The sequence below is a fragment of the Mustela putorius genome, unplaced genomic scaffold, assembly GCF_011764305.1.
Source record: "Mustela putorius furo isolate JIRA1106 unplaced genomic scaffold, ASM1176430v1.1 tig00003850_pilon_pilon_pilon, whole genome shotgun sequence".
Lineage (NCBI taxonomy): Eukaryota > Metazoa > Chordata > Mammalia > Carnivora > Mustelidae > Mustela > Mustela putorius.
In genome coordinates this window covers 13,072,807-13,099,099 of record NW_025422002.1, presented here as the reverse complement: position 1 = coordinate 13,099,099, position 26,293 = coordinate 13,072,807, and the positions used below count along the sequence as shown (strand labels likewise).

General features: G+C 53.6%; 1 protein-coding gene across 2 annotated transcripts in view; it reads left to right on the top strand.

Annotated features, from left to right (window-relative positions):
- Positions 1–26,293, top strand: part of PLXND1 (plexin D1) — a 56,211-nt gene that overhangs the window by 17,040 nt on the left and 12,878 nt on the right. For both annotated transcript variants that reach the window (XM_013054806.2, XM_045063341.1), the window contains exons 2-20: positions 1,396–1,572; positions 2,975–3,106; positions 3,368–3,468; positions 3,567–3,696; positions 5,144–5,321; positions 5,440–5,548; positions 5,980–6,082; positions 12,041–12,142; positions 14,652–14,741; positions 14,969–15,062; positions 16,026–16,180; positions 17,001–17,152; positions 18,012–18,111; positions 18,204–18,343; positions 19,150–19,317; positions 19,402–19,492; positions 19,685–19,948; positions 20,047–20,196; positions 21,246–21,360. In XM_013054806.2, coding sequence (XP_012910260.2) covers positions 1,396–1,572; positions 2,975–3,106; positions 3,368–3,468; positions 3,567–3,696; positions 5,144–5,321; positions 5,440–5,548; positions 5,980–6,082; positions 12,041–12,142; positions 14,652–14,741; positions 14,969–15,062; positions 16,026–16,180; positions 17,001–17,152; positions 18,012–18,111; positions 18,204–18,343; positions 19,150–19,317; positions 19,402–19,492; positions 19,685–19,948; positions 20,047–20,196; positions 21,246–21,360 — 2,551 coding nt within the window. The remainder of the gene's footprint in view (positions 1–1,395; positions 1,573–2,974; positions 3,107–3,367; positions 3,469–3,566; positions 3,697–5,143; positions 5,322–5,439; positions 5,549–5,979; positions 6,083–12,040; positions 12,143–14,651; positions 14,742–14,968; positions 15,063–16,025; positions 16,181–17,000; positions 17,153–18,011; positions 18,112–18,203; positions 18,344–19,149; positions 19,318–19,401; positions 19,493–19,684; positions 19,949–20,046; positions 20,197–21,245; positions 21,361–26,293) is intronic.

Genomic DNA, 26,293 nt, shown 5'->3' with positions numbered 1-26,293 from the left:
ATAGAACTGCCAGGATGTAGGGAGTTGATGCCCAGGCCTGGTACAATGTCAGTTCTCTGTCAGTGCAGCCTGTTATTCTTATTCCTTTTTAAAAATTTTATTTATTTAGTTGAGAGAGGGAGAGGGGAAAGAACACACAGAGAGGCAGAAGCAGACTCCCCACTGAGCAGGGAGCTCCAACCCCAGGATCCTGAGATCATGACCTGAGCCAAAGGCAGACATGTAACCGACTGAACCACCCAGGCGCTCTAAACACAGCCTGTTGTGTTTGCTGTCATGACTATTACCTTATTGTGGATGCACCAGGGTTAGCAAAATGGCCCTCTGACGTCCTGTGACTTTTTCTCAGCTGGGTATATTTGTGTCCTGATCCATAGGGATTCATGATGTCACTCAGGGGTGGGGGCAGCGCTCCTGGATGAGGTGCCATTATCTTCATGCTCAGTCCTGCAGGACCCTGAGGCTGTGTATCCCTGTTCACTCTTCTAAACCATCCTCCTGTCTGCATCCTTGTGGATTTGCACAATTATCTTCTCAAAGGTGCTTCCTGGAGGTCTGTTTTGCATTTTTGTGCAAATTGCAGAAGGAACCTTGCCACAAGACCCAGGGAAGGGCAGGGATGAGTCCAGGGAATGGTTGGGAGCTGGGGTCACTAGCTCCATTTGTCTCATCCCAACATGTGGTGGGACTGATCTGCCACTTGGGGTGGCACTGAGCTGATGCGGATGGCAGGGCTGGGCACTCGGACACACCTTGCCTTGGTCTACCCATCTGTAATGTGGGCAGATGTAGGGAGTATATGCTTGTGGGAGAAAGGGAAGACCTCGGCGTGGGGAGGCCTTAGTCTGGGGTCTGGTGAGCCACTGGGAATTTGGATGGTGGTGCTGGGGTCAGAGCAGGGGACCCGAGAAACTCCGGGGTCCTGGGGAACCCCGCAGCCAAGATAGGAGGGACATTCTTGGATAGCAGCAGGTAAGCTCGGGAGGCCTCGGGAGGTCTGGTGTGGGCTCCTCTGCTCTGCCTGGCTATGACCAGCCAGGAGGGACAACTCCAAGTCCATGAGGGTGTGTGGGCCTCACCCTGTCCTTACCTCCCTGGCCTCCTGTCCTTGTCCCACTGCCAGCTCTTCTTGCCTCCATCATATAACTTTTCCTGTACGCTGTGTACCTACCTGAAACACCATGTCTTTGGGGCAGCTCTGTGACGAACGCTGAGGTCAGGGGTCAGCCTGTGGTCAGGGATGGGGTCCTGCTTGTGTTTGGGCCTCAGCCCCAACCTGGGCATATAAAGCAGCGCAGGACTTTAAAGCTCTGATGCCGAGGCCTGACCTCCAGTGTGGGCAGGGAGCCAGAGAAGGTTCTAGAGCCAAGGTCTGACATCCTGCTTCTCTTCCAGCTGCAGCCAGAGCAACTGGACTGTGGGGCTGCCCACCTGCAGCACCCATTGTCCATCCTGCAGCCCCTGAAGGCCACGCCTGTGTTTCGAGCCCCAGGCCTCTCCTCCGTAGCTGTGGCCACGGTCAGCAACTACACCGTGGTCTTCCTGGGCACTGTCAGTGGGCGGCTGCTCAAGGTAGGGCTGGGGGCCAGGACTAGGGAGGCTGAAGGGGTGGAGGAGGTGAGGGGAGGCTGAGTCTGGGGAGGGTGTACACATGGCCTGTACAGGCCCGAGATAAGACTTCATTCTCTCCGGTTTGCCTAGCACCTTACAGTTTACAAAGCATTTTCCACATCCATTTCTTCTACTCTTGCTTATAACAAGAAGCACCCTGTCCTGCAGAGGAGGGAAACCAGGCCTGAGAGAGGCCTTTCTCCTGGGTCTCTAGGACTCGGGCTTTGAAGCAGAGACCAGAGTCTCTGGATTCTGCCACTTGCTGGCTGCTTGACCTTAGACAGTGCACTTTCTCCCTCTGGGCCTCAGTTTCCCCATCTGTGGAGGGCTGTAAGCCCTGCCTCTGGAGACTGTTGTTGGGCTCTGACAGGGGAAGGCTGCAGCCCGGCAAGCGGGGGCTCTCACTGCCATTTCCTCCCCCACCCCGCTGGCCTCCCTCCGAAGTTTCCCCCTCCCCTCAGCCGCCCCCATCAAGATGACTGGTTTCTGGAGGTAGTGATTCCTGGAGCTGGGAAAGGTGAGAGGACTCTTACCATTGTGGACTGGGAAGGACTTTCCTGGGCCCCCAGGTGAGGGGCTGGGCCAGCTTCCTCCTGGCCCCCTCCCAACCCCTGCCTGTCAGGAAAGTCGGCCGCCTGGCCCAGTTCCAGGGTGTACCAGGCCCTGGCCTAATTGACTCAGATCCGATAACTTAATTCCCTCAGCTGCCCAGGCGGACGCCATGGGGTCAGACAGGCCTGGGCTTGGGTTGTACCCCTGAAGTGTCTTCATTATATGACTCTCACCAAGTCTGTAGCCTCTCTGGGCCTTGGTCTCCTCATCTGTGAAATGGGTATAAGAGGGGAAGGATGAGAAGTGTGGCCCCATCAGCACTTTGCAGGCATCTTGTCTGTGTGTGCTCACCACAGTCATGAGGGGCAGATGCCATCATGAGTCCCGTTAGGTCAGGAAGCTGTGGCTGTGAACGAGGGGAGTGACGACTTGTACATGTGCACAGCTTGTGAATGTCAAAGCCAGAATTCAAACCCACGTCCCTGCTCTTAGGCGTGATGCCAGACAGCCTCCCAGAGAATCTTTTGTAAACTGTAAAGTGTCTATGTATTCACACGGTGGGATGTGTTGGGGAACATCATTCAGGGAGGGAGTTCCTGGTGGGGGCCCAGCAGAGGCATGCGTGTTGAGGTCTGACCCACAGCTCTCCCTCGCATGTCCGTGATTTCCCACCTGGGAAGGCCGGAAAGAGGATGAGGCTGAGACCCCAAGCCTGGGTCGAGTCCCCACCCGCAGGCGCATGTCCCTCGCCATGGGCCCTGTCGTGGTGCACCAGAGTCCCCCTGAAACCCTGCTGCCCCCCCCACCCCAGATCAACCTGAATGAGAGCATGCAGGTGGTGAGCCGGCGGGTGGTGACGGTGGCCTATGGGGAGCCCGTGCACCATGTCATGCAGTTCGACCCAGCAGACCCCGGTTACCTTTATCTGATGACATCCCACCAGGTAAGGCCAGAGCCCCAGCCTGACAGGGTCCCCAGACACCCAAGCTTTCTTCCTCTCTTCTGCCCAGCAGGAGCACCTTCTGTCATCCAGCCCCTTTGTCGGCTAGCCCTTCCCCTCCCAGTGTGGTCGTCACCTCTGCAGGGGAAGCCCTGTGGCCCCACATGCTCCATGTTACAGCCTTGAGCCTCAGTTTCCCCAGCTTCTCAGGACCCTGGCGGTGGCTGGTGCCTCACGGAGCTGGGCCCTCACCTCTGCCTCCAGATGGCCCGGGTGAAGGTTGCTGCCTGTGCCGTGCATGCCACCTGTGGGGACTGCGTGGGGGCCGCCGATGCCTACTGTGGCTGGTGTGCACTGGAGACACGGTGAGCCTCCCTGGGGCAGAGGCTGTGCCTGGGGGCCACGGCAGGGTGGGAGGGGAGAGGAGCCCCCTGGGGGTCTGACTTGTGCCCTGCCGCTCCAGGTGCACCCTGCAGCAGGACTGTGCCAACTCCGACCAGCCACATTTCTGGACCAGTGCCAGCGAGGGCCCCGGCCGCTGTCCCACCATGACAGTCCTGCCTGCAGAGATCGACGTGCACCAGGAGTACCCAGTGAGTCATGGGGGAGCCGGCTCTCAGCTCGGGGGCAACATGGGGTGGGAAGCCACCTTTCACCTGGCCCCCAAGTCCCCCAAGGTAGAGACTCCTGCTCATGGTGCCCCAAGGACCCCAGGGCAAATAATGAGAATGACTTGGGCTCTGCCGAGTGCTCACTGAATGTCAGCACTCGCTCTGCACGTGATGTTCCCCTCTGTCAGGCTTCCCACAACTCTGTGCACGTGAGGAAATTGAGGCACAGAGAGGGAAAATGACTTGTTCACCGTTTTACAGCTAGGGACTAGGGGACCTAGGATTTGAACTCAAGTGGGTGGGCTTTGGAGTCTCAGGAGGGAGGGATCAGGTTGGAGAGTAGAAGGAGAGTGAGTCCCCAACCCCCACCTCTTCCCGGCCCCAGTATGGGGAGAGGGCAGAGGGGCCACCAAGTGCCAGGGCACTATTTCTTGCTCTCGGAAACCGATGAATCTACAGTCTGGAGGCAAGTGACTCCCTTCCCCGCCTGGGCCGGGAAGGCTTAGAGACGCTCCAGCCACCTCCCACCCATCCCAGGCAGTATGGCATGGGGGTGGGGGCAGGAAGGGACAGACAGGCCTGGGTCCCCCTCGGCCCTGCCCTCAATGACTTCTCTGAGGCTGGTATCCTACATCCATCAACAGATGGTTCTAAATGGCCAGGGGCCTGGGGCTCCTCTGCAGCCCTCTCCCCATCATTCTCTGTTAGAGTTTTTCACATGCTTTATCTCATCAGGCAGACTGGGCATAGGCTTTTCCATCCATCCATCCATCTAGTCATTCATTCATGTATTCATTCATCAAATGTCTTCTTGAGCACCTACTATATGCTAAGTGCAGTTCTGGACTCTGGGGATGCAGCGTTGAATAAGACAAAGACCCGGCCCCTGATGGGCTGACAAGCTTGTGGGGGGTGAGGGAGTAGGCAAGATAGGCTGTCAAGACAGTGAGAAGTACGATGTTGGGAAAGGAAGCAGAAGAGAGGAGTGGGGAACGAGTGGAGGAACGTTGACATTTTAGACCAGGTTGGAGCTGGCCTCATACAGCGAATGTTGCCTTTGAGCAAAGATATGAAGTAGGTGAGTCAGGTGGATCTCCCGGAAGAGCATTCCGGGTGAAGAGCATTCCGGGTGAAGGGAACTTACCAGGTGGTGAGAACAGATTGGTAGGTTTAAGAGACTCTCAGGGGAGTGGGTCAGAGGAGTCTCGGGGACCAGATCTTGCAAAGCCTCCTGGACTGTTATCAGGTGGTCCGTTTCATTGTGCAGTTGGGAAAACTGAGGCCTAGGGAGCCCGAGGTAGATATAGCCCTCTGGTCTAGAGTCCTGGCCCCCTGTCCCCACTTCTCCCAGGATTGTTGAGGTAGGAGTGGGGCCATGAGGGGGAAGGCCTGCTCCCCACTTCCCTTGCTGAGGGGCCCTGGCCCCTAGGGCATGATCCTGCAGATCTCAGGTAGCCTGCCCAGCCTCAGCGGCATGGAGATGGCCTGTGACTATGGCAACGACATCCGCACCGTGGCCCGGGTCCCAGGCCCTGCCTTTGGCCACCAGATCGCCTACTGCAACCTCCTGCCAAGGGCCCAGTTCCCGCCGTTCCCGCCCCAGCAGGGTAAGCACCTTGCTCACTGGGTGATGTCCTGACGGCATAGCCTGTGAGGTTGGTGGAGACCCCAGACCCCTTTGTCCTCTCCCTGGTACCCCCGGTCCATTTCCCCGGTCCATTCTAGATCACGTGATTGTTGAGATGTCTGTGAGGGTCAACGGGCGGCATATCGTCAGAGCCAATTTCACCATCTACGACTGTGGCCGCGTTGGACAAGTGTATCCCCATGCTGCGTGAGTGGGTCAGGCGCGTGCCCCTGGGCAGTAGGCAGGGGCACGGGGTGGGGGGTGGAGTCTCTGCTATCAGGAAGACCCTTGGAAGAAAAATGGTGTCCTGGAGGCAGATAGGATCCTTGCTTGTTTACTTGCCAGCTCATTTACCACCTGCAAACCCTTGCCTGGCTTCTGTGGGCACTCAGGCTGCAGGGGCAGAGAGAAGGGCTTTCACCACACTTACTTTAATCTCCTAAAGGCCCTGCTTGTCTCTTTGCTCCTTGCATACCTCTTGCAGCGGGGAGCTCACTATCTTAGAGTGCCTAAGCCCCTGATGATGCAGAAGACCTTTCCCTTCTGCGTTGGGATCTGCCTCTTGGGTCCCAGTTCCCGGGGGCAGGGGTGAAGTGAGGGTGGGGAGCTGAGTGTGTGAGGGGTCCCTTGTCTTCCAGCTGCACCAGCTGCCTGTCGGCACAGTGGCCTTGTTTCTGGTGCACCCAGCAGCATGCCTGTGTCTCCAACCAGTCACGGTGTGAGGCCTCACCAAATCCCACGGTAAGTCAGGCCTGAGGGGGATCCCCCCTGCCTCTTTCATTACCATTTTTTTTTTTAATATGTTGAGAACATTTCCACGTCATTAAATTTTCTTCCTGGCACTAGATCTAACAGCTGTGCTGGGTTCATCACATAACAGCACATTTAACCAATCCCCTATTGTTGGATATACGGATCACTTCCCGTTTCTTCTTGTGTTCTAAAATAGCCCAGGCATGGTGTGTGTCCTTGATTAATCCCTGGAGGCCAGTTCTAGAAATGGCACTTCGGGGGAGAAAGTGTGGCCATGATGTTTTTACACCTTTAACTCAACTGCCTCCAGAAAGTCTGAGCCTGGTTAAACTTCCACCTGGAGTAGGAGGGTCCCTTTCTGCACATTTTGCTGCTACCAGCTAGTTTGTTTCTGTTTTTGTTTTTTAAGATTTTATGTATTTGTGGGGCACCTGGGTGGCTCAGTGGGTTAAAGTCTCTGCCTTCAGTTCAGGTCATGATCTCAGGGTCCTGGGATCCAGCACCGCATCGGGCTCTCTACTCAGCAGGGAGCCTGCTTCCTCCTCTCTCTGCCTGCCTCTCTGCCTACTTGTGATCTCTGTCAAATAAATAAATAAAATCTTTTAAAAAATATATTTAAAAAAGTATTTACTTGAGAGGACAGAGAGAGAAAGAGCATGAGTGAGCGTGGTAGAGGGAGTAGGACAAATAGACTCTTTGCTGAGCAGGGAGCCCAACATGGGCTCGATTCCAGGACCCTGAAGATCATGACCTGAGTGAAAGGCAGACGCTTCACTGGCTGAGCCACCCAGGCACCCCAGGACTGGCTAGTTTTAAATTTCACCTGTAACATTTTCAACAACCCTGCGGGATCCAAGGCATCTGTCCCCGAGGCCAGGAAGTACCAGACTGGGACCTCGAGTCTAAGCCCTTCTGGCTTGGAGCCCATGTTCTCCTGTCTTCCCCAGGTCAGGAGTTGGGCTGAAAGGCCCTCACCTTGGTCTCCGCATGGGTGCTGGGGACCCAAGGGCAGGTGATTCCTTGGGCAGAGAAGGTGAGCTGGCTTCAGGAACCACATGCTTCCAGGTCCAGTTGCTTCTCCCAGTCCCTTGAGCCCTGCAGCTGGCCAGGATCCAGGCCCTCCTGGGTGCTCTGGAGTGGCTGGATTGAATCAGTTGCACCGGGGTGGGCCTGGTGGGGAGAGTTGGGGGACAGGGCAAAATACAAATGAAAATGCCACATAACTCATGGCTGGTTGGTTTCTGCGGTGTTTATTCACACGGTGGCCTCCTGCCTTTGCCCAAAAAGCCTCTAAGGCCACCCCAGCCTCGGGCCAGGGATGACCAAATGGGATTCCCGAGGCTTTGGCTGGGACCATCATGCTCAGCCAGGTGGGATGGCTAGACTGGTACCAGGGTTCTGAGACCACAGCTCATGCCCTCTTTAAACTCTGTCTTGTATGAGAGCTATGAGGGGTCAGGTTAAGGCACTGAGTCCCTGCCTGAGGCTCCTCTCCAGGAAGGGGATGTTCCTGCCCCATTCTTCAGATGGTGCAACCGAAGTAGCCAGTATGGCCTTGGGGACCCTGGTTCCTAATAGGAGGAGGTCACCTTGGGCATGCCTCCCAGGGAAGCAGCCCCAGTCCCCAGAGCATCTGAAGCCCCAGCCTCTTGACTCTGGGCTCAGAGAAGCTTATCAGGAATCCTCCAAGCAGGTGCAGAGATCAGTGTGCAGGTGCAAGGGGTGGGGGCTCCATGGCCCACACCTGGAATCCTCTGGTCTCTGCACCTCCTGCCTGAGCCTCAAAACTGCTTTGCAGAAGAGTCATCAGGAGTTTAACTCAAAGGACTGACACAGTAACATGGGCCTTCTGGCACTGGGGGAGAGCTCCAGGGGTGTCCTGTGCCCAAACCATAGGGGAGGCCCCCAGGCCTCTGCAGTGAACACTAGGTTTCTGGTCCTGGCCAACCGGGACTCCTGTTCTCATTTGGGGTCCGCATGTCCCAGCCCCCAGCCAGGGCTCAGTACGGAGCAGGGACTCAGTGAATGAGAACATACAGCATATGCATTGGCAGCCAGAGTCCTGTGCTCTAATCTACAGGAGTGGTGGGGTGAGGAGGACCCCACCTTATCATGGTCTGTTCAGCATTGGTCGGGCACCCTTTGTATGCCTGAGTCTGCACGAGGCAGTGGGCAGGACCCAGTTAGACATAATTCTGCTCTCCCCATCATGAGTCAAGAGCCCAAGGTGTGTGTTGTGGCTGTGTGATCCTGGCCAAGCTACTGAATCTCTCTGTGCCTTTTCCCCCATCACCTATTTTGCTTGCTGTAAAGTTGTCCATTTTACTTCTTTAAAATGGCCCTCCTTCGCTGTGCTGGGAATCTGCAACTGCACCTGGGAGTACAGTTAGCTCCATGCGCGGCCCATTGTAGGTACTCCCTAAAAGGCCCCTGTTCTACCTAAGAGCTGGTGGCCGCTTTACTGGGTGGGCCAGAGAGCCCTTCTCTGGGAAAGGGACCTTTGTGCAGGGTCCTGACAGATGCATAGGAGCTCGCCAGCCTGGAAATGTTTCTGCAGCAGCATCTTGTAAACCAGCCCCCCCAGGTCCTCTGATCTGGGGACCAGCAACTGGGGTGGGGAGCACAGAGAGGGCCTGTCTTAGAGCATTACGATAATCTAGGAAGAGAAGAGGCAGCCCCTCCCAAGGCCTGCAGAAGGCTCTGATACTGAAGTTGGCACTTAATTACATCTCAGCCGTGCGGGCGCCATGCTTCTGGTCAGGTGGTGGGCTGGGAGGTTTGCACATCTGCCTGCGCCCCTTGAGCGCTGGGAGGAGACAGTAGGGCTTGCGCTAGGCCAGGGAGGTGTCCCTGGGGAGCTGCCAGAGGCTGAGTCTCCTGTTATTTTCCCATTCCCTAGTGGGCACCAGAAGGAGAAAGTGGAGGGGACAAGAGGTGGGAGGCCAGGCCCCTCCGGTGGCATGGCTGCATCTGTGAACCTGAACTTCATTAGGAGCCATTGAGGAGAGTGGTTTGGTAGGGACAGGAGAGAGCTTAGGGGGCCGTGAAGGTACAGAGAGGTAGGAAGGGACCCTGTGTGGTGGATTCAAGGCCCCTGGGCCAGGCGTGTATTGGGACACCAGCTCTTGACCCTTGAGCCTGGGAGAGACGGCAAGAGAGTCTGTGAGTCCCATTGTGGGGACAGGTGAGACCCTCTGTGAACCAGCACATGCTGGGCTTCCGTCGGGGTTGGTGGTGCCTCCCAGCACTGCCGACCGAGCCTCTGTCCTTGTTCCTGGTGTCCCACCTTCTCAGCTCTGTTAGAGTGCGGGCAGTTAGCTGTGGTTTCCTGAACTTGCAGGCGGTGCCCCGGGTGGCACTCCAGCAAAGGGGAGAAGCCACCCAGTCTCTTCTTGACGTGTCCATGGCCTGGTCTGGAATGGGACAGGGAGGCCCCTGTCCTTTGGTTGCATGTGAGGAAATCCTAGTTCAAACTGGCCTTGCACCAACAGAATTAATTGACTTATGAGTGTTAAGTCTGGGGGTTGCATCACCTTCAGCTACAGCTGGATCCAGGGGTTCCCACCACGTTGTCGGGGCTCTCTGCCCCTCTGGACGGGCTCCATGCTCTGGCAGCCCTCTCCGTTGGTAGCCAAGACAGCCTCAGCAGCTCCGGGCAGGCTCCTGATTTCCTGGCAGCCCCAGAAAACAAAAAGAGCTTCTTTCTCTTATTGGTTCTATACGAGTCCCGCAGCTGACTTTCACTGGCTAAACTAGGGTCACTTACGCTCTCTGAACCAATTGCTGAGGCCAGGGCAGGCCTGGGACACCCACCTATCCCTGGGGCTGAGGAGCAGAGTCAGTCTTCCCAAACCGCAGGCCTGTGGGGGAAGTTCCCCAAAAGCCAAGCCAGACTTGGAGACAGATGGCTGGAGGCTAGTAGCAGACGCTCCAGCTGGCCCCATGGAGGGTTAGCCAACTCGCGGGGTGGGGTGGGGAGGAGGTACCGAAGGAGGGCAAAGGTGTGCCAGGACCCTTAGTCTTGATTCCACTCCATAGAATGGTTACAAACATCAAAGTGGCCATGGGATCATAGATTGGGATCAAGGAGAATGGGAGGCCCTTGGGGGTAGTCCCATGTCATTCCCTCTGGGGAGCCTCCTGTGGAAGCTGCCCCTCTGACCCTCACTCCCCAGCCCCTCCTGTCAGCCACTGACCCACTGGTGGGGTGGAGCTGGGAGGACAGAGCACAGAGCCCCCAGCCAGTTGCAAGGCAGAACTGTCAGCGGCCATGCAGACTGATTGCAAACATGTGGGTTCCATTCTCTGAAATTCCATGGGGTTTACATACGAGACTGCCAGACAGCAGCTCAGAGGGACAGAGGTTTGTGTGCGCTCCCACTGAGCTGGACACAAGCTCCTCCCTCCTGGCCCTCCAGAAACATCGCCCAGGAGGCCTCGCCCTGGCCTGGCCACGCTGCTGTTTCAGCCAAGGCCTCTGCGGTCTGCACTAGGCGCCACTCCTGGGGAAATAGACCAGTCCAGGCGAGGCTTCTGGCCTGGTGGTCAGCAAACGGTTGGGATAACCAGGAGGGCTCCGGTGCTGCCCATTCCATAAAATGGGTGCCTACCTCATAGGGCTGTTGGGAGTTAGGATTTGGTGAGTCAATACAGTGTGGAGTGCTCAGAACCAGCCAGGAGCACTGTGAGGGCTGTGTGAGCTCATGGCTTCCACTGATGCTGACATGGTGAGCACCCATTGACCTTGAGGTTCGGTGGGATGCTGGGTCCCTGGAGTGCCCTTTAAGGAGCTCCCTGTCTGATTAACAATAGGGGGAAAAGACCCCCAGGGAGGTCTCTCAAGTCTATCCCCAGAGGCCGTTGCCTTGATTGGGTGACCCCAAGGTGGACACACGTGGATCATGGTGTCCCCAAGTCTGTCCCCAACCAGACTTGGGCAGGAGGAAGGCAGAGCAGGAAGCCCTCTGGGCTGGAGAGTGGTCAGGCCTTGGTGCGATGTGACTGCTGCTGGGTCCTCGGTCTTCCTCTCTCTCAGGCTTTTGGCGGTCGGGCTCAGCGTGTGAGGAGTCAGGACACAGCCCACAGGGACCCCCAGGTCGGGAGAGCCTAGTTCAGGGTGAGGACTCCAGACTTAAAGCTCAGTGAGTTCACTAAGGCAGCAGAGTGGGCACAGCCCTACCCCTGGTCTCTGCCCCTCACCCTAAGACTCAGGTTCAGGCCTGTTTCTGGCCTGGGAGGCAGCCAGTAGGAATTCAAAGACCAGCTCTGCCCTTTGAACTCAGGTATATCACCACCTGCCCTCCTTCCTTCCATCCCTTCCATTTTGGAGGTAGCTCCTGCTCTACCAGGCCTCAGTGGCTGTACTGCCCACACAGGAATGCTGATGCCCAGGCCTGCCCTGGAACTCTGGGGGCCTGGCACCTCGGCCCAGAGGCTGTGACTCTTGCCTGAGGCTATGGGGAGGGGTGTGGAACCTGGTAGCACCAGGGTCCTCAGAGCCCGTTTCCCACAGGACATCTAGAAGCCTGGAGTTTCTTTTCTCTGACTCATTTAACATGTGTGAGCCCAGAAGCCGAGTCTTAGAGAGTGGGTGCAGTCCCTCATTTTATAGTCAGAAGAGATGAGGCTCAGAGATGGGGAGGGAGGCCAGCCCCGGAGCAGCCACGGGGGCACTGGTTCCTTCACTGGGCAGTTTATTTCATTGCTCTGTGCCTCAGTTTCCTCATCTGTAAAATGGGGTCAGTAAAGTCTCCTGCCCCTATGCTTGTCTTGAGGATCAAATGAGATGGTATGTGGGAGGTGCCACGTCACCCTCTAGGGTGGCAGCTGTTGTGAGTTTATTCCTGGTGTTTCTTACCTCGCAGGCTGGCAGGCACTTTTGCGGGGAGTCCTGTCCCTTCTGAAACGCTCCTGCGTCACCTTCTCCTCCTTGTGTTTTAACTGCAGAGCCCTCAGGACTGCCCCCAGATTTTGCCCTCAGCCCTGGCACCCGTGCCTACAGGCAGCTCCCAGAGCATCCCCGTGCGTCTGGCCAATGCTGCCTTCCAGGTAGGTGGGGGCCAGGCCCGGGCGGGGTGGGAGGCTGGGGAGAACGCGTCCTGGATGGGGACCCATACTCTGGGCCCTCCACCCACACTCTGGTTTTGTGTCTCTGAGTTTCCAGGTTCTGTCTGAGAAAGGCCCAGGGTGGTTGCAGGGGGTTGGAGGAATGAGAAGTAGGTGGTGAGGGCCCAGTCCAAGGGACAGCAGGCTGCTAACAGCTCCTGAGGGAAACTCTGGCCAGGACCCACTGTATATGGAAATGCTTTGGTGGGGGACGCCCAGACTCTCCTACCCTCCAAAGCTCTCCCAACAGAGCTGGGCCACAGCCCACAGGTGGACCTGGTCCTTTTCCGGCCCACCCTGCCCCAGGTTGAAATGTGGTTCTGGATACACTTCCTCAGTTCTGGCTGGCCTGTCTTGCCCGAAGAGTGGCCCTGTGGTGCCCCATTCCCCACTGTCCAAATGGGGAAAAGGAGACCTGGAAAGTGGAAGTAGATATACATGACGTAGGGCTGGACTTGCACCCCAGCCCTGGACTCCTGAGACAGTGCTCTTCCCTGCCATCTGCCTTCCCCTCCCCATCCCCCACATGGGGAGGAGGAGATGCAGCTCTGTTCTGGGTCCCTCCTGGAAGAGTGTCTTGGGTGGGAAGCGTTGACGAGTTCTGGAAGTGTGCCAGCCATCCCCCTCCCCAGCTCCTGGGGAGTCACCATCTGTTGCTTCCAAGGGGGAGCGGAGGCCTGTGACAGCTGTCACACGTGGGGTCCACGTGCTGGGCATCTGGGATGTGTCAGGCAGCCTCGTGGCTGGGGCCAGAGCTCTGTGGGGGGCAGGCACCCTCTGACTCCACCGTGCCACATTTGGGACAAGAAGGGGCCTGGGCTGGTGTGGAGGACAGTGCTACTCCCTGGGGTTATGGGAGCCCAGCAGGGGGAGGCCCAAGCCCTGGGTTTGGATCCTGGTTGCTGCTTCCCAGCTGGGGATCCTGGGGGACACGTGTCTACCCTCAGTGTGCCTGAGTGATCCTGGCACTCCTGGACCTGGGCCTGCTTCTAGAACATGAAGGGCAGGGTAGAGGCAAGCAGAGCCCCCTGCCTGGGCTCTGCAGCAGGCCTGTTTTCTGGGCCTACCCCTTGAGGAGCCCCAAGACAGTTTGGGCTTGCTGTCCTGAGTGGCTAAGACCTGGGTTCAGAGACTCAAGAGGACAGACCCCCCCACCACCACCATCTGCCAACCTCAGCATGGGCAGATAAGCTCAACAGCCACCTTCCTGGGAATGGGGAGACTGGGCAGGTGGGGGGGTGAGGTAGGGGGTTGTTGACCTGTGTTCTCCTCAGGGTGTCACATCTGCTAACAACAGGGACATAAACAGGAAGTCCTGCCACGAGGCTGGCTTGTTCAGTCAGCAAATATTCATCGATACTGTTTCCTGGACGCCTGTGCTGGACAAGATGAGTTTGGGGGGTTGGGCCCTGTTTAGTTAGTCAACAAACATGTGTGGAACACCTCCTGCATACTAAGAGCCACATATATTAGTCACCAACAGTGTGCAACCCACTAAAGATACATCAGTTCCTGTTTCCCCAGCAACCCTACAGAGCAGGGAAGCCTGTTTCTATTGCCAAGTTTAGAGGACCAAGGCTCAGAGAGGAGGACCACTAGCACAGGGTTGCACAGCTAGGAAGTAGCAGAGTGTGGGATGCAAACCGATGGAACCTGAGCTCACTCGCTGAACTCCATTGCCCTTGGAGGTGTCACAGGGGCTGAGACACAGCCCCAACCCTCCCCAGGGTTTACACACCAGTGTAAACAGAACCTGGGGAGGGGGATAAGGGTGGTCCTCAGTATACAGGGTGTGGGAAGGCTTTAGGAACTTCTCAGAGTCCCCACAGGCACCCAACCCCCTGCCAAATGAATGAATTATCAAATGAGGGGCATCCACCTGATTTAAGGGGAGGGACTGGGAAATCTTTGCAATATGGGGCATTTGAACTGCATTCTGAAGGCTGTGTTGTTGCGCTGGGTGGGTAAAGGGGAGATAAGTTATTTGGGTGAGAGGAATGGACAGGGCAAAGGCCCGGGGGCAGGGCGGCCTGTGCCATGTCAAAAAGCATCCTGCCATGGCTTGGGCATCAGCATGTGGGAGAGAGGAGGGGGGTTTTTACGGTTCAAAGAGCAGGTGGAGTCTCCCTGGGTTGAACCTTGAATGCCAGCCATGCTCAAGAGTCAGGACTTTATGAGCTGAGTAAAAGGCCTTTGGTTTAGGCCATTGGGGGATGCTGGTGAGGTTTTTAATGGCACGGAGAGCTCAAGGCCAATGTTCTAGGTGTTCATGTACTCCTTGTCTCCCTTAAACATTGGATATGAAGACCAGGAAGGACATTCTGCGGCGGGGAGAGGCCTGAGAGTAGGACTCAGCCCACTCCTCAGGGCAGTAGGCCATGACGTGCTACTGATGGAGGCAGAGGGTAATGAGTGTTGATCCCGCACTCCTCGGCGCCCCCATGTCTTCCAGGGCGCAGCCCTAGAATGTAGCTTCGGGCCAGAGGAGATCTTTGAAGCCATGTGGGTGAATGAATCTACTGTACACTGCAACCAAGTGGTGGTGAGTGGTATGGCTCAGATGTGTGTGGGGGTGGGGTAGGAGTGTGGGGGGAGGCCTGCACAAATCCAGATGCTGTCTCCTTCCTTCCCACGTTATTCCTTTCCTTTTTTTGATCCCCCCATCCTCAACATCCCTGCCCTGTCCTCTCTCCAGGACAACCATCCCCTCCCCCAGCAGAGACCTAGATGCCACTCATGCCCCTCATGCTCTTTCTTGTCCTTTGGCAGCTGCACACGACCCAGAAGAGCCAGGTGTTTCCACTCAGCCTCCAGCTAAAGGGGCAGCCAGCCCGATACTTGGACAGCCCTGCCCCCATGACAGGTGGGGGCCCCCATCTACCCCATGTGGCCACAGGGGATTCAGTCTTAATGGGTGGGGCTCTCCCTTGGGGGACTCAGCGAGTGCTCACTGCACAGTCACAGATGTCCTGTCCTGTCATTCCCTAACACACAGGTTCTCAGAACCGAGCCTTGCCCATCTGTACTTGGTCACTGGCTCAGTATTCATTCACTGGGCAGCTCCTCTGGGCCAGGCATCTCTGTGCTAACGGCTGTGCAGCTGTGGGCCCCTGCTTAGCCGTCACTCTCTGAGCCTCATCGTTCCCATGGGACATGAGGCACAGACCCTTTCATGGAAGGCTTGGTGAGGATTTGCTGAGATGATGCACACAGATCTTACATTTATGTCTGGGACATAGCACCCCCAGATTGTGGCCGGTGTCCTTGCTGTTCCTACATGGACTGAATCAATTCCCCAAGAACCTGTCCATGGGGAGCCTCGGCCACCCCTGATGGACATGGGGGCCCCCATCCCCACCATGAAGACCCCAGAGAGACCCAAGCACCAGCCTGAATACCCAAGGCCCTGGAGAACCCTTCCTGTGCTCCCTCTTGGGCCCCTCCGAGCGTCTGAGGCCCTGGCGCCCACAGAGCCCACATTGCTCAGTGGTGGGTGAAAAGTCCCACTCAGGCCTGGGTGTGAATCCCGGCCCGGCCACTCATGGGCTGTGGGACCTTCGGCAAGTCACTTCTCCCCTCCGACTGTCAGTCTCTTATCTGTCCATTGGGGCTAGTAAAGAGCTCCCCGCTGACTGAATTGTGGTGAGGACAGATTTTAATGAGGCTGTGGCTGCACTGTGCTGAGTGCAGGCCCTGTAGGGTTTGGAGGACAAGGACTCACCTCTGGCAGGGGTGGGGGGGGTCATCCCTGCGAGAGGGAGGGTGCTTAGGGCACTGTGGTCATGGGGCAGGGGCCTGACCCATGCTGCCCCCTTGTCTATCCCAGTGGAGGTCTATAACTGCGCCATGGGCAGCCCTGACTGTTCTCAGTGCCTGGGTCGGGAGGACCTGGGACATCTGTGCGTGTGGAGTGACGGCTGCCGCCTGCGGGGGCCCCTGCAGCCCCTGCTTGGCACCTGCCCTGCCCCTGAGATCCGTGTGGTAAGTAAACCCCCCACCAGCCATGGGGGCCCATCGTGCCCACGGGCCTGCCTGTGTGACACACACGGCTGCTTGCTTGGGCCTTCAGACCTGTGGCTCCTGTGCTTCACATGGCCGGGCGTGCAGAGTGACCTCCTAAGCACTGCTGGGGGCTGGGCTCCCTCCGTGCCATAGACACAGCCATGAACACAACACATGGCACCCTCGACCTGGAGCTCATGGTGTCGTTGGGGAGCAGGGTGGGCAGTGATAAGTAAGGAAGTCAATAACTTGTATATAGAAGATGGTGAGCGCTATGGAGAAAAACAGAGTAAAGGGGGGAGGCTGGAATAGCAGAGACACTGGGGCTTGCGTATAGTTTTTATAGTGAGGTCAGGGAAACCTTGCCGATAGGGTGGTAATAACTGGTAATAATCGCTGAGCCTCAGTTTTAGGAAAGAAAGTCTTAGGTCAGGATTGTCACGGACTTAGCCTGCGTCAGGTGCCCTGCTCTGGCCGGGATGCAGGATCCTGTGGTCAGACATCTGGGAGCGGACCTCACTGTCCCCAGGAGACCCCCCACCCCATCCAAGTATCCTTGACTTTGTGCACACACACTCTCATCCCCACACCCATGTGGGCTCAGTAACCCACGCGCACACCCTCCCTGGCAGTCCCAGGGACCTGTCAAGTGAACGGTGGTCCCAGCCCTCTTAGAACCAGAACCTTCTCCTGAGCAGCAGGTGGGCATGGTCCTGCCTCCCCCTGGTCAGTAATGGGGGAGGGGAAGGCTGCTGGTGTCCCAGCCTCAGAACTTCATCCGTCCTCTGTCACCTGGCAGATCGAGCCCCTGAGTGGCCCCTTGGATGGCGGGACCCTGTTGACCATCCGAGGCAGGAACCTAGGCCGGCGGCTTAGCGACGTGGCCCATGGCGTGTGGATTGGCAGCGTGGCCTGTGAGCCCCTGGCTGACAGATACACAGTGTCCGAGGAGTGAGTAGTGGGCAGTCCCTGGGGCGGTTCTGAATGACCTCTAGCAACCCGCCCCCAACAGTGCCAGCCATAGCTCTGCCCTCCCCCTCCCCTCAGCCATCCCAATCTTCTCGGCAGCCGGCAGCTCCCCAGAAATGGCCCACCACCATTTGGACCTTGCTCAAGCTGTTCCCCCTCCCTGTGCGTCCTGCCCTTTTCTGCTCCGGCCACTCGTCTTTACCCTTCAGGTTCACATTTCAGTGCCTGCTGCTCTGGGAAGCCCTCCCAGGTGCCCCTAGACCAGCTCCCCTTCCACAGAAGCCTTGCACTCATAAAAAACAAAACAAAAACCTTGCAATTAACAAAGTGTGGGGCTGCCTGTGTGGTACAAAGGTCTGGGCCTGCAGCTGTGGGTCGGCCCAGAGGGGCTCTGCAAAAGCAGGGACTAAGCCAGATTTCCTTTTGGGGGACTGTAAGGCCAGCTTGCAGAAAGACCATCAGTCTCCCAGCCTAGCCAATGTTCTCATGGTTGGAGAACATTTGGGTCCAAAGAGACTATCTTACCCAGCCCCTTTTTCATAGGGTTGCAGAACTGTGGGAGAGTCCTGGGGAAGAGCCTAGCATCAGGGTGACAATGGGGGGTTTCAGAATGGCTGTTTGCCAAGTGACAGGGAATGGTCTCAGTATTTTGATGTGGGTAATGCCTTTGGGTGTCTTGGCCGCATGGCTGCGCCCACTGTAAGTGGCAGGGCTGATAGCTGAGGGCAAATGTGGGGCGCTCCCACACCGTCAGGGTGTACTGGGGGACATTATTCGAGGGAGGATACCCAGCTCCTGAGATCCTCGGGCTGCTCCGCTGACCAAAGCCGCCTCCCCCCAGGATTGTGTGTGCCACAGGGCCAGCGCCAGGGGCATTCTCAGACGTGGTGACAGTGAATGCCTCCAAGGAGGGAAAGTCCCGGGAGCGCTTCTCCTATGTGGTAAGAGAGGCCATGTCCACTTTCCCACCCACCCCACCAGGCACACACCTGGGGAACGGCCTGAGGCCTGACCACCTCTCTTCCTCCCACAGCTGCCCCTGGTCCAGTTCCTGGAGCCTGACAAGGGCCCCAAGGCTGGGGGCACCAGGATCACAATCCACGGGAGCGACCTCCATGTGGGCTCTGAGCTCCAAGTCCTGGTGAATGACACAGAGCCTTGCGCAGAGCTCGTGTAAGCCCCTGGGCTGGGCCATCCCTTCTAGCCCAGGGTAACTGGAAGGCCGGGGGGCTACAGGGGTGGAAGGACATCCTTGCACCAAGGATCACTTGAGTCTCCACTGGCTGTGTCCCCTTGGCCAAGCCCCTTTCCCTCTCTGAGCCTCAGTTTCCTCATCTGGTAAGAACAGTAGTTATGAGTAATACTGTGGCATACAGTAGGCACCTCATAAGTGACAGCTGCAGTGAGAATGGTGATGATTGTACACATTCTCAGATCTTCTGATGTGTCTGCCAGCAGGGGTGTGGTCCATAACCTCTTGGTGAAATACCTTTGTCTTTATCATGTACTTACTGCATACCAGGCCCCAAGGATGGGCATTGCTGTGGCTACCAAGAAGAGTGCAGTACAGTCACGGCAGGGGAAAGCGGATATTCCCACAGGAAATAGAAACATCTGAGATGGGGAGAAAAATCAGTATTTTCAGAATCACTCCACAGCAGGGATGGTCATTGAGAGAGGAACTCTGGGAAGTCTTCTTGGGTGATGTGGGATGGGGCGGAAAACTGGGAAGGACAGGCACGGTTTGAGGAGAAGGGAGGGTGTTGAAGGTGGGGAGCACAGCCCAAGCAAAGGTGTGGTGGTGGAAATAGGGAAACAACAGGTTTCTGTGCAAGGGGTCAGAAGCCCAGGCTGGGGCCCTGCCGAGGAGGCCTGGAACCCAAGCCAAGTGCACAGGCTCCTGCCCTGGGGGATGGGACAGGCAGGAGTGACCCTGGGGGGAGGTGGGGCCGTGCTGACAATGGCACTGCCTTCCGCAGGCGCACGGACACCAGCATCACCTGCACGGTGCCCGAGGGCACCCTGCCAGCCCCTGTGTCTGTGTGTGTGCGCTTCGAGCACCGGGGCTGTGTGCGCAGCAACCTCACCTTCCACTATATGCAGAACCCCGTCATCACGGCCATCAGTCCCCGTCGCAGCCCTGTCAGGTGAGACCGCAGACCTGCCCCACCCCAGGCTGAGCCTGCTCTCTGGACCTGCAGGGGGTCTGACAGGCTTGCCATCTCCCGCAGTGGCGGCAGGACCATCACCGTGGCTGGCGAGCGTTTCCACATGGTGCAGAATGTGTCCATGGCTGTGCACCACATTGGCCGGGAGCCCACGGTGAGGGGGCACAGGGCCAAGGCGGGTGGGGAGCAGCCTGTGGCCCTGACTGCCCAGGCCTCACTCTGCTGCCTCTCCCTTGCCTCTGTCTCTCTCTCTCTCTCTCTGTCTTCCAAAACCTCCATCATCTCTCTCCATTTCTCCATATCTGTCTGCCTGTCCCCCACCTTGACCCTGGCCCTCCCCTGCCAGCTCTGCAAGGTTCTCAACTCCACCCTCATCACCTGCCCATCCCCGGGGGCCCTGAGCAATGCATCTGCCCCCGTGGACTTCTTCATCAACGGGCGGGCCTACGCCGATGAGGTGGCCGTGGCCGAGGAGCTGCTGGACCCCGAGGAGGCGCGGCGGGGCGGCAGGTTCCGCCTCGACTATCTCCCTGACCCACAGTTCTCCACGGCCAAGAGGGAGAAGTGGATCAAGCACCACCCCGGGGAGCCGCTCACCCTGGTTATCCATGTGAGTGCCCAGGGGTGCAGGGGAGGCAGCAGGGGAGGACATGGCGGGGCCGGGCTCCGCCATAGCCCTTGGTGAGCACCCCCGCTCTGCTCCCGCAGAAGGAGCAGGACAGCCTGGGCCTCCAGAGCCACGAGTACCGGATCAAGATAGGCCAAGTGGCCTGTGACATCCAGATCGTCTCGGACAGAGTCATCCACTGCTCTGTCAACGAGTCCCTGGGCACAGCCGAGGGCCAGTTGCCCATCACAGTGAGTAAACAGTGCCGCAGGTGGAGGTGGCCCTGGCCCCCAGCCCTGCCCCATCTGCTTGAGTGCCAACCCCTTCTCCACATGCCATGCCGGTGCCAAGCATTGTGCTCAGTGGATGAGGCGAGGGGAGCAAAGCAGAGCTTTACATCCCCACTTGACAGAGGAGGCCCCAGCACTTAGGGACCTGCTCCAGGTCAGTGATGGGTGTGGGATAGGCCTGATGGGGCTGGACCTTCAGAGGCCATAAGAAGTTGTCCCTGTTTTTCAGAGCCCTTAGTCTGAAAAATAATCGAGGGTTTTGAAGGGGTGGGGAGGTGGGAGGTTGGGGGAGCCAGTTGCTGGGTATTAAGGAGGGCACATATTGCATGGAGCACTGGGTGTGGTGCAAAAACAGTGAATTCTGTTACACTGAAAAGAAGTTTTATTAAAAAAAAAGTAAAAAAAAAAAAAAAAGAAGTTGTCCCTGTTCGACTTGATGCTCCCCCTGGAGTCTGGGCCTCCCCCACCATGCAGAGTCACAGAGGGGAGGGAAACAGGAGGAGGGCAGAGAGGGCCCAGAAATGGGACCTTTTCTATGTTGTACCTGCTTGCATGCCTCCTGGGTGGGGAGCTCCCTCCCTCCCAGGCAGCTGGTGATGCCCGGAATGGGCAAACTCTGACCAGAAAAACTCCCTTTCACCTGCACCCCGGTCCCAGTTATGCCCTCTGAGTCCTCAGACTTCGCCTGCTCCCTGGGTCCTTGAACAGCCCTCCAGATATGGTGGGCTACAGCCAGGGCCTGTGAACTGCCCTGTGTCTGGTTCCTCCATGGCTCCTGCCAGGCTATAATAATGAACACAGCCCCGTGTACTGAACACGTAGCCTCTCTAGCCTCTCATATAGCCCTCAGGGCAACTCGGGAAAGTGGGCGTGGTTATCTCTGCATTCCAGATGTGGCGGCTGAAGTTCAAAGAGGTTAGGTGTCTTGCCTGGGGCCCCAGTGCTAGGGAGGAGAAGAGCCAAGGCACAAGTCCAGGGAAGCTGCAGCCCCTCCCTCCACCTCCATACAGATCCAGGTTGGGAACTTCAACCAGACCATTGCCACACTGCAGCTGGGGGGCAGTGAGACGGCCATCATCGTGTCCATCGTCATCTGCAGTGTCCTGCTGCTGCTCTCTGTGGTTGGTAAGGAGCCCTTCTCTCATGACGCCATGCCAGACCTGCCCCATCTTGTCCCAGCCCCTCTGAAGACTGGCACATAAGAGAAAAGACATGATGGGCGGGGGACACAGCCTGCGCAAAGACCAGGTGTGCCCTGGCTACGGCTCATCCAGGCAGAAGTGGGTAGATGCTGGGGGATGTGCTGCCTCCAGGCTGTGGGCCCTGAGTGCCAGGCACAGGACCTTGGAACCTTGTCCTCTAGGTGCTAAGGAGCTACTGAGGAAACTTAAAAGAGCGTTGTTCAGGGAAGATTAACCTACATATTTGGTAGGCAGCCCCACTGTTAAAATAGTGGTTATGAAGGTGATATGGTTGATCCTTGAACAATGTGGGTTTGGGGTGCTGACCCTGCACAGTCAGAAATCCACAGGTAAGTTTTGATTCCCCCAAAACTTAACCACTGGTAGCCTCTTGTTGGCTGAAGCCTTACTGTCAACACATTTTGTATGTTACATGTGTTACATACTGCATTCTTAAAGTAAGCTAGAGAAAAGAAAATGTTATTAAGAAAGTCATAAGGAAGAGGGGTGCCTGGGTGACTCATTCGGTTAAGCAGCGAATTTTGGCCCAGGTCATGGCCCAGGGTCCTGGGATTGAGCCCTGCATCGGGTTCCCTGCTCAGCGGGGAGCCTGCTTCTCCCTCTGCCTGCCTTTCTCTCTCTCTCTTTCTGACAAATAAATAAATATTTAAAAATCTTCAAAAAAGAGAAAGTAGTAAGGAAGAAAAAATACACAGTTCTTACGGTATCTATTTTTAAAAATCTGTGTCGAAATGGACCCACACAGTTCAAACTCAGTTGTACAAGGTTTGGCTGCGTGTGTGTGTCTGTGTGTTTCCCCCTTCCCTACCCCAGAAAGGGACTATGATATAATACTGGTGTATAATCTTTTGTGTTTCATAATTTTTGATCTTTTAAATGTTTCACAAGTTAATGCCTGGTCATTGTGGAAAGAACTGAAAATGATAAAGAACAGAGGACAGAAATCACCCATCATTTTCTCACCCAGGGAAAGTCACTGTTTACCATTTTTTTACTGAATTATAATTGACATACATTATTATATTAGTTTCAGGTATACAACATAGTGATTCAGTGTTTTTCTTCAGTTACCATCTGTCACCTTACAAAGATACGACAATGTTATTGACTATATTCCCTATGTTGTACATTAGGTCCTCGAGGCTTATTTATTTTATAAGTGGAAGTTTATACCTCTTAATCCCCTTTACCTATTTCATCCAATCCTCCACCTCCCACCCCTGTCAACCCCCAGATTTTTCTCGGTGTCTATGAGTCTGTTTCTGTTTTGTCTTGTTCTTTAGATTTCACATGTGAGTGAAATCACATAGCATTTGTCTTTCTTTGTCTGACTTCGTAGCATCATACCCTCTTGGTCCATCCATGCTGTCACAGATGGCCCTGATATTTTTCAGGGCTGGGTAATACTTCACTGTATCAATACACCGTGACTTCTTTATCCATTTATCTATCTGTGGACACTTGGGTAACTTTATGTGTCTTGCCTATTGTAAATGATGCTTCAGTGAACCTAGGGGTGCATGTATCTTTTAGAGTTAATTACTGTGTTTTCTTCAGTTAAGTACCTACAAGTGGAATTGCTGGGCCCTAGGATATTTGCATTTTTAATCTTTGAGGAACCTCCATAATATTTTCCACAGTATGATGGTTGCATCAATTTACGTGCCCACCAACAATTTACCAGGGGTCCCTTTTCCCCACAGCCTCACCAACACTTGTTATTTCTTGTCATTTTGATACCAGCCATTCTGACAGGCGTGAAGCGATATCCCGTTGTGGCTGTGATTTGCATTTCCCTGATGATTAGTGATGATGAACATCTTTTCATGTGTCTGTTGGCCATCTGCATGTCTTCTTTGGAAAATTGTCTATTTAGGTCCTCTGCTCATTTGTTAATCAGATTGTTTTTTAGTTGTATGAGTCTTTATGTATTTTGGGGATCAACCTTTTATTGAATATATCGTTGGCCAGTATTGTCTTCCACTTATTTAGTAGGCTGCCTTCTTGTTTTGTGGATGGTTTCCTTCACCATCCAAAAGCTTTTTAGTTTCATGTAGTACCATTTGTTTATTTTTGTTGCCCTAGCCTGAGGAGACATATCCAGAAAAATATTGTCAGTACTGATATCCAAGAGCTTACTGCCTATGTTTTCTTCTAAACATGTTATGGTTTCAAGACTCACATTTAAGTCTTTAATTCATTTTGACTCTATTTTTATATATGGGGTAAGAAAGTGGTCTAATTTCATTTTTCTGCATGTGGCTGTCCAGATTTCCCAACACCATTTATTGAAGAAACTGTCTTTTCCCCATTGTGTATTCTTGCCTCCTTTGTTGAAGATTAATGAACTTGTAAGTGTGAGTTTATTTGTAGACTCTATTCTAGTCCATTGACCTGTGTGCCTGGTTTTATGTCAGTACCATAGTGTTTTGATTATAATAGCTTTGTAGTATATTTTGAAATCTGGGAGCATGATACCCTGCTTTGTTCTCTTTCTCAGATTGCTTTGGCTGTTTGGGGTCTTTTGTGGTTCCATTTACATATTGGGATTCTAGTTCTGTGAAAATTACCACTGATATTTTTTGATAGGGATTGCATTGAATCTGTAGATTGCTTTGGGTAGAATGGGCATTTTAACAATAATTCCTTCCAATGTATGAGCAGGGTATAACTTCCCATTTTTTTGTGCCATTTTCAATTTTTCTCATCAATGTCTTTTAGTTTTCAGAATACACCTTTTTTTACCTCCTTGGTTAAATTTATTCCTAAGTATTATACTCTTTTTGATGCAATTGTAAATGATATTTTACATGATATAAGAATATTTTGCTTTCTATTCAGCTCTTTATTATTGTATAGAAACACAATAGATTTCTGTGTATTAATATTGTATCCTGCGACTTGACTGAATTTGTTTAGTAGTTGTAATAATTTTTTTGGTGGTCCTTAGGGTTTTCTGAATATATTATATCATCTGCAAAGAGTGACAGTTTTACTTCTTCCTTTCCAATTTGGATGCCTTTTATTTCTTTTTCTTGCCTAATTGCTATGGCTATGACTTCTAAATGCTGTGTTGTATAAGATTGGTGAGAATGGGCATCCTTCCTGATCTCAGAGGAAACAATTTCAGTTTTACCCCACTGAGTTTAATATTAGCTGTGGATCCGTCCTACATGGCCTTTATTGTGTTGAAGTACATTCCCTCTATACCCACTTTGTTGAAAGTTTTTATCATAAGTAGATGTTGGATTTTGTCAAATAATTTTTCTGCTTCTGTTGAGATGATCATATGATTTCTGTCCTTCATTTGTTTGTTAATGTGGTGTATCATGTTTTGTGATTTGTGGATGTTAATCTATCCTCTTATCCCTACAGTGACTCCTATTTGGTCATGGTGCATGAACCTTCTAATGCATTGTTGAATTCGGTTTGGTAAAATTTTGTTGCGGGTTTTTGGACCTTGGTTCATCAATGATACTGGCCTGTAGTTCTCTTTTTTTTTGTAATGTCTCTGTCCGGTTTTGGTATGCTGGCTTCATAAAATGAATTTGGAATTGTTCCTTCCTCCTCAGTTGTTTGGAATTATATCAAGAGGATAGGTAGTAAGTCCTTTTTAAATGTTGGATAGAATTCACCAGTGAAGCCATTTGGACCTGGACTTTTGTTTTAGGGGAGTTTTTTTGATTACTGATTTGATTTCATTACTAGCAGTCAGTCTATTCGGATTTTCTGTTTCATGATTCAGTCTTAAAAGATTGTATATTTCTAGGAATTGGCTCATTTTTTTTCACAGGTTGTCTGACTTGGTGTAGCCAACTGTATAGTATTCTTACCTTTTGTATTTCTGTGGTATCAGTTATAATTCTCCATTTTCATTTCTGATTTAATTTAGTCCTTTTTTTTTTTTTCTTGATGAGTCTAAGTAAAGGTTTGTTGATTTTGTTTCTTTTCAAAGAACTAGCTCTAGGTTTCATTGATCTTTTCTATTGTTTTTTAGTCTGTTTCATTTATTTCTTCTTTGATCTTTATTTCCTTCCTTCTCCTAACTTTGTGTTTTGTTCTTCTTTTTGTAGTTCCTTTAAGGTTAGATCATTTGAGACTTTTCTTGTTTCCTGAGGTAGCACTATGAACTTCCCTCCTAGAATGTTTTTTGCTGCGTCCCAAGAATTTTGTTCTGTTTTTTTTTTTTATTTTTCATTTGTCTCTCTGTATTTTTTTTATTTCCTCTTTGACTTCTTCATTTACCCTTTGCTTGTTTAGTACCATTTTGTTTAGTCTCTACATGTTTGTGCCTTTTCCTGTTTTCTTCTTATAATTAATTACTGACCACAAGGTCAGAAAAAAATGTTTGATATTACTTCAGTCTTCTTAAATTCATTGAGGCTTGTTTTGTAGCCTAACATGTGACCTATCTGAAGGATATTCCATGTGCCCTTGAAAAGAATATGTATTTTGCTATTTTTGGATGTTATGTTCTATATGTATCTGTTAAGTTTATCTGGTCCAGCGTGTCGTTTAAGGATGATGTTTTCCTTATTGATTTTCTGTCTGGGTGATCTGTTGATGTGAGTTGGGTGTTAAAGTCTCCTGCTCTTACTGCGTTGCTGTCTATTTCTCCCTTTAGGCCTGTTAACATTCGCCTTGTATGTTTAGGTATGTTCAATGTATCGATCTTTACAAATGTTATAATTCTCTTGTCAGATTGACCGCTTGGTCATTATGTAGAGCTCTTCTTTGTCTTTATTATAGTCTTTGTTTTAGTCTATTTTGTCTGATGTAAGTATTGCTACCCCAGCTTTCTCTTCATTTCCATTCGTATGAAACTTGTTTTTCTACCCCCTTCGTATTAGTCTGTG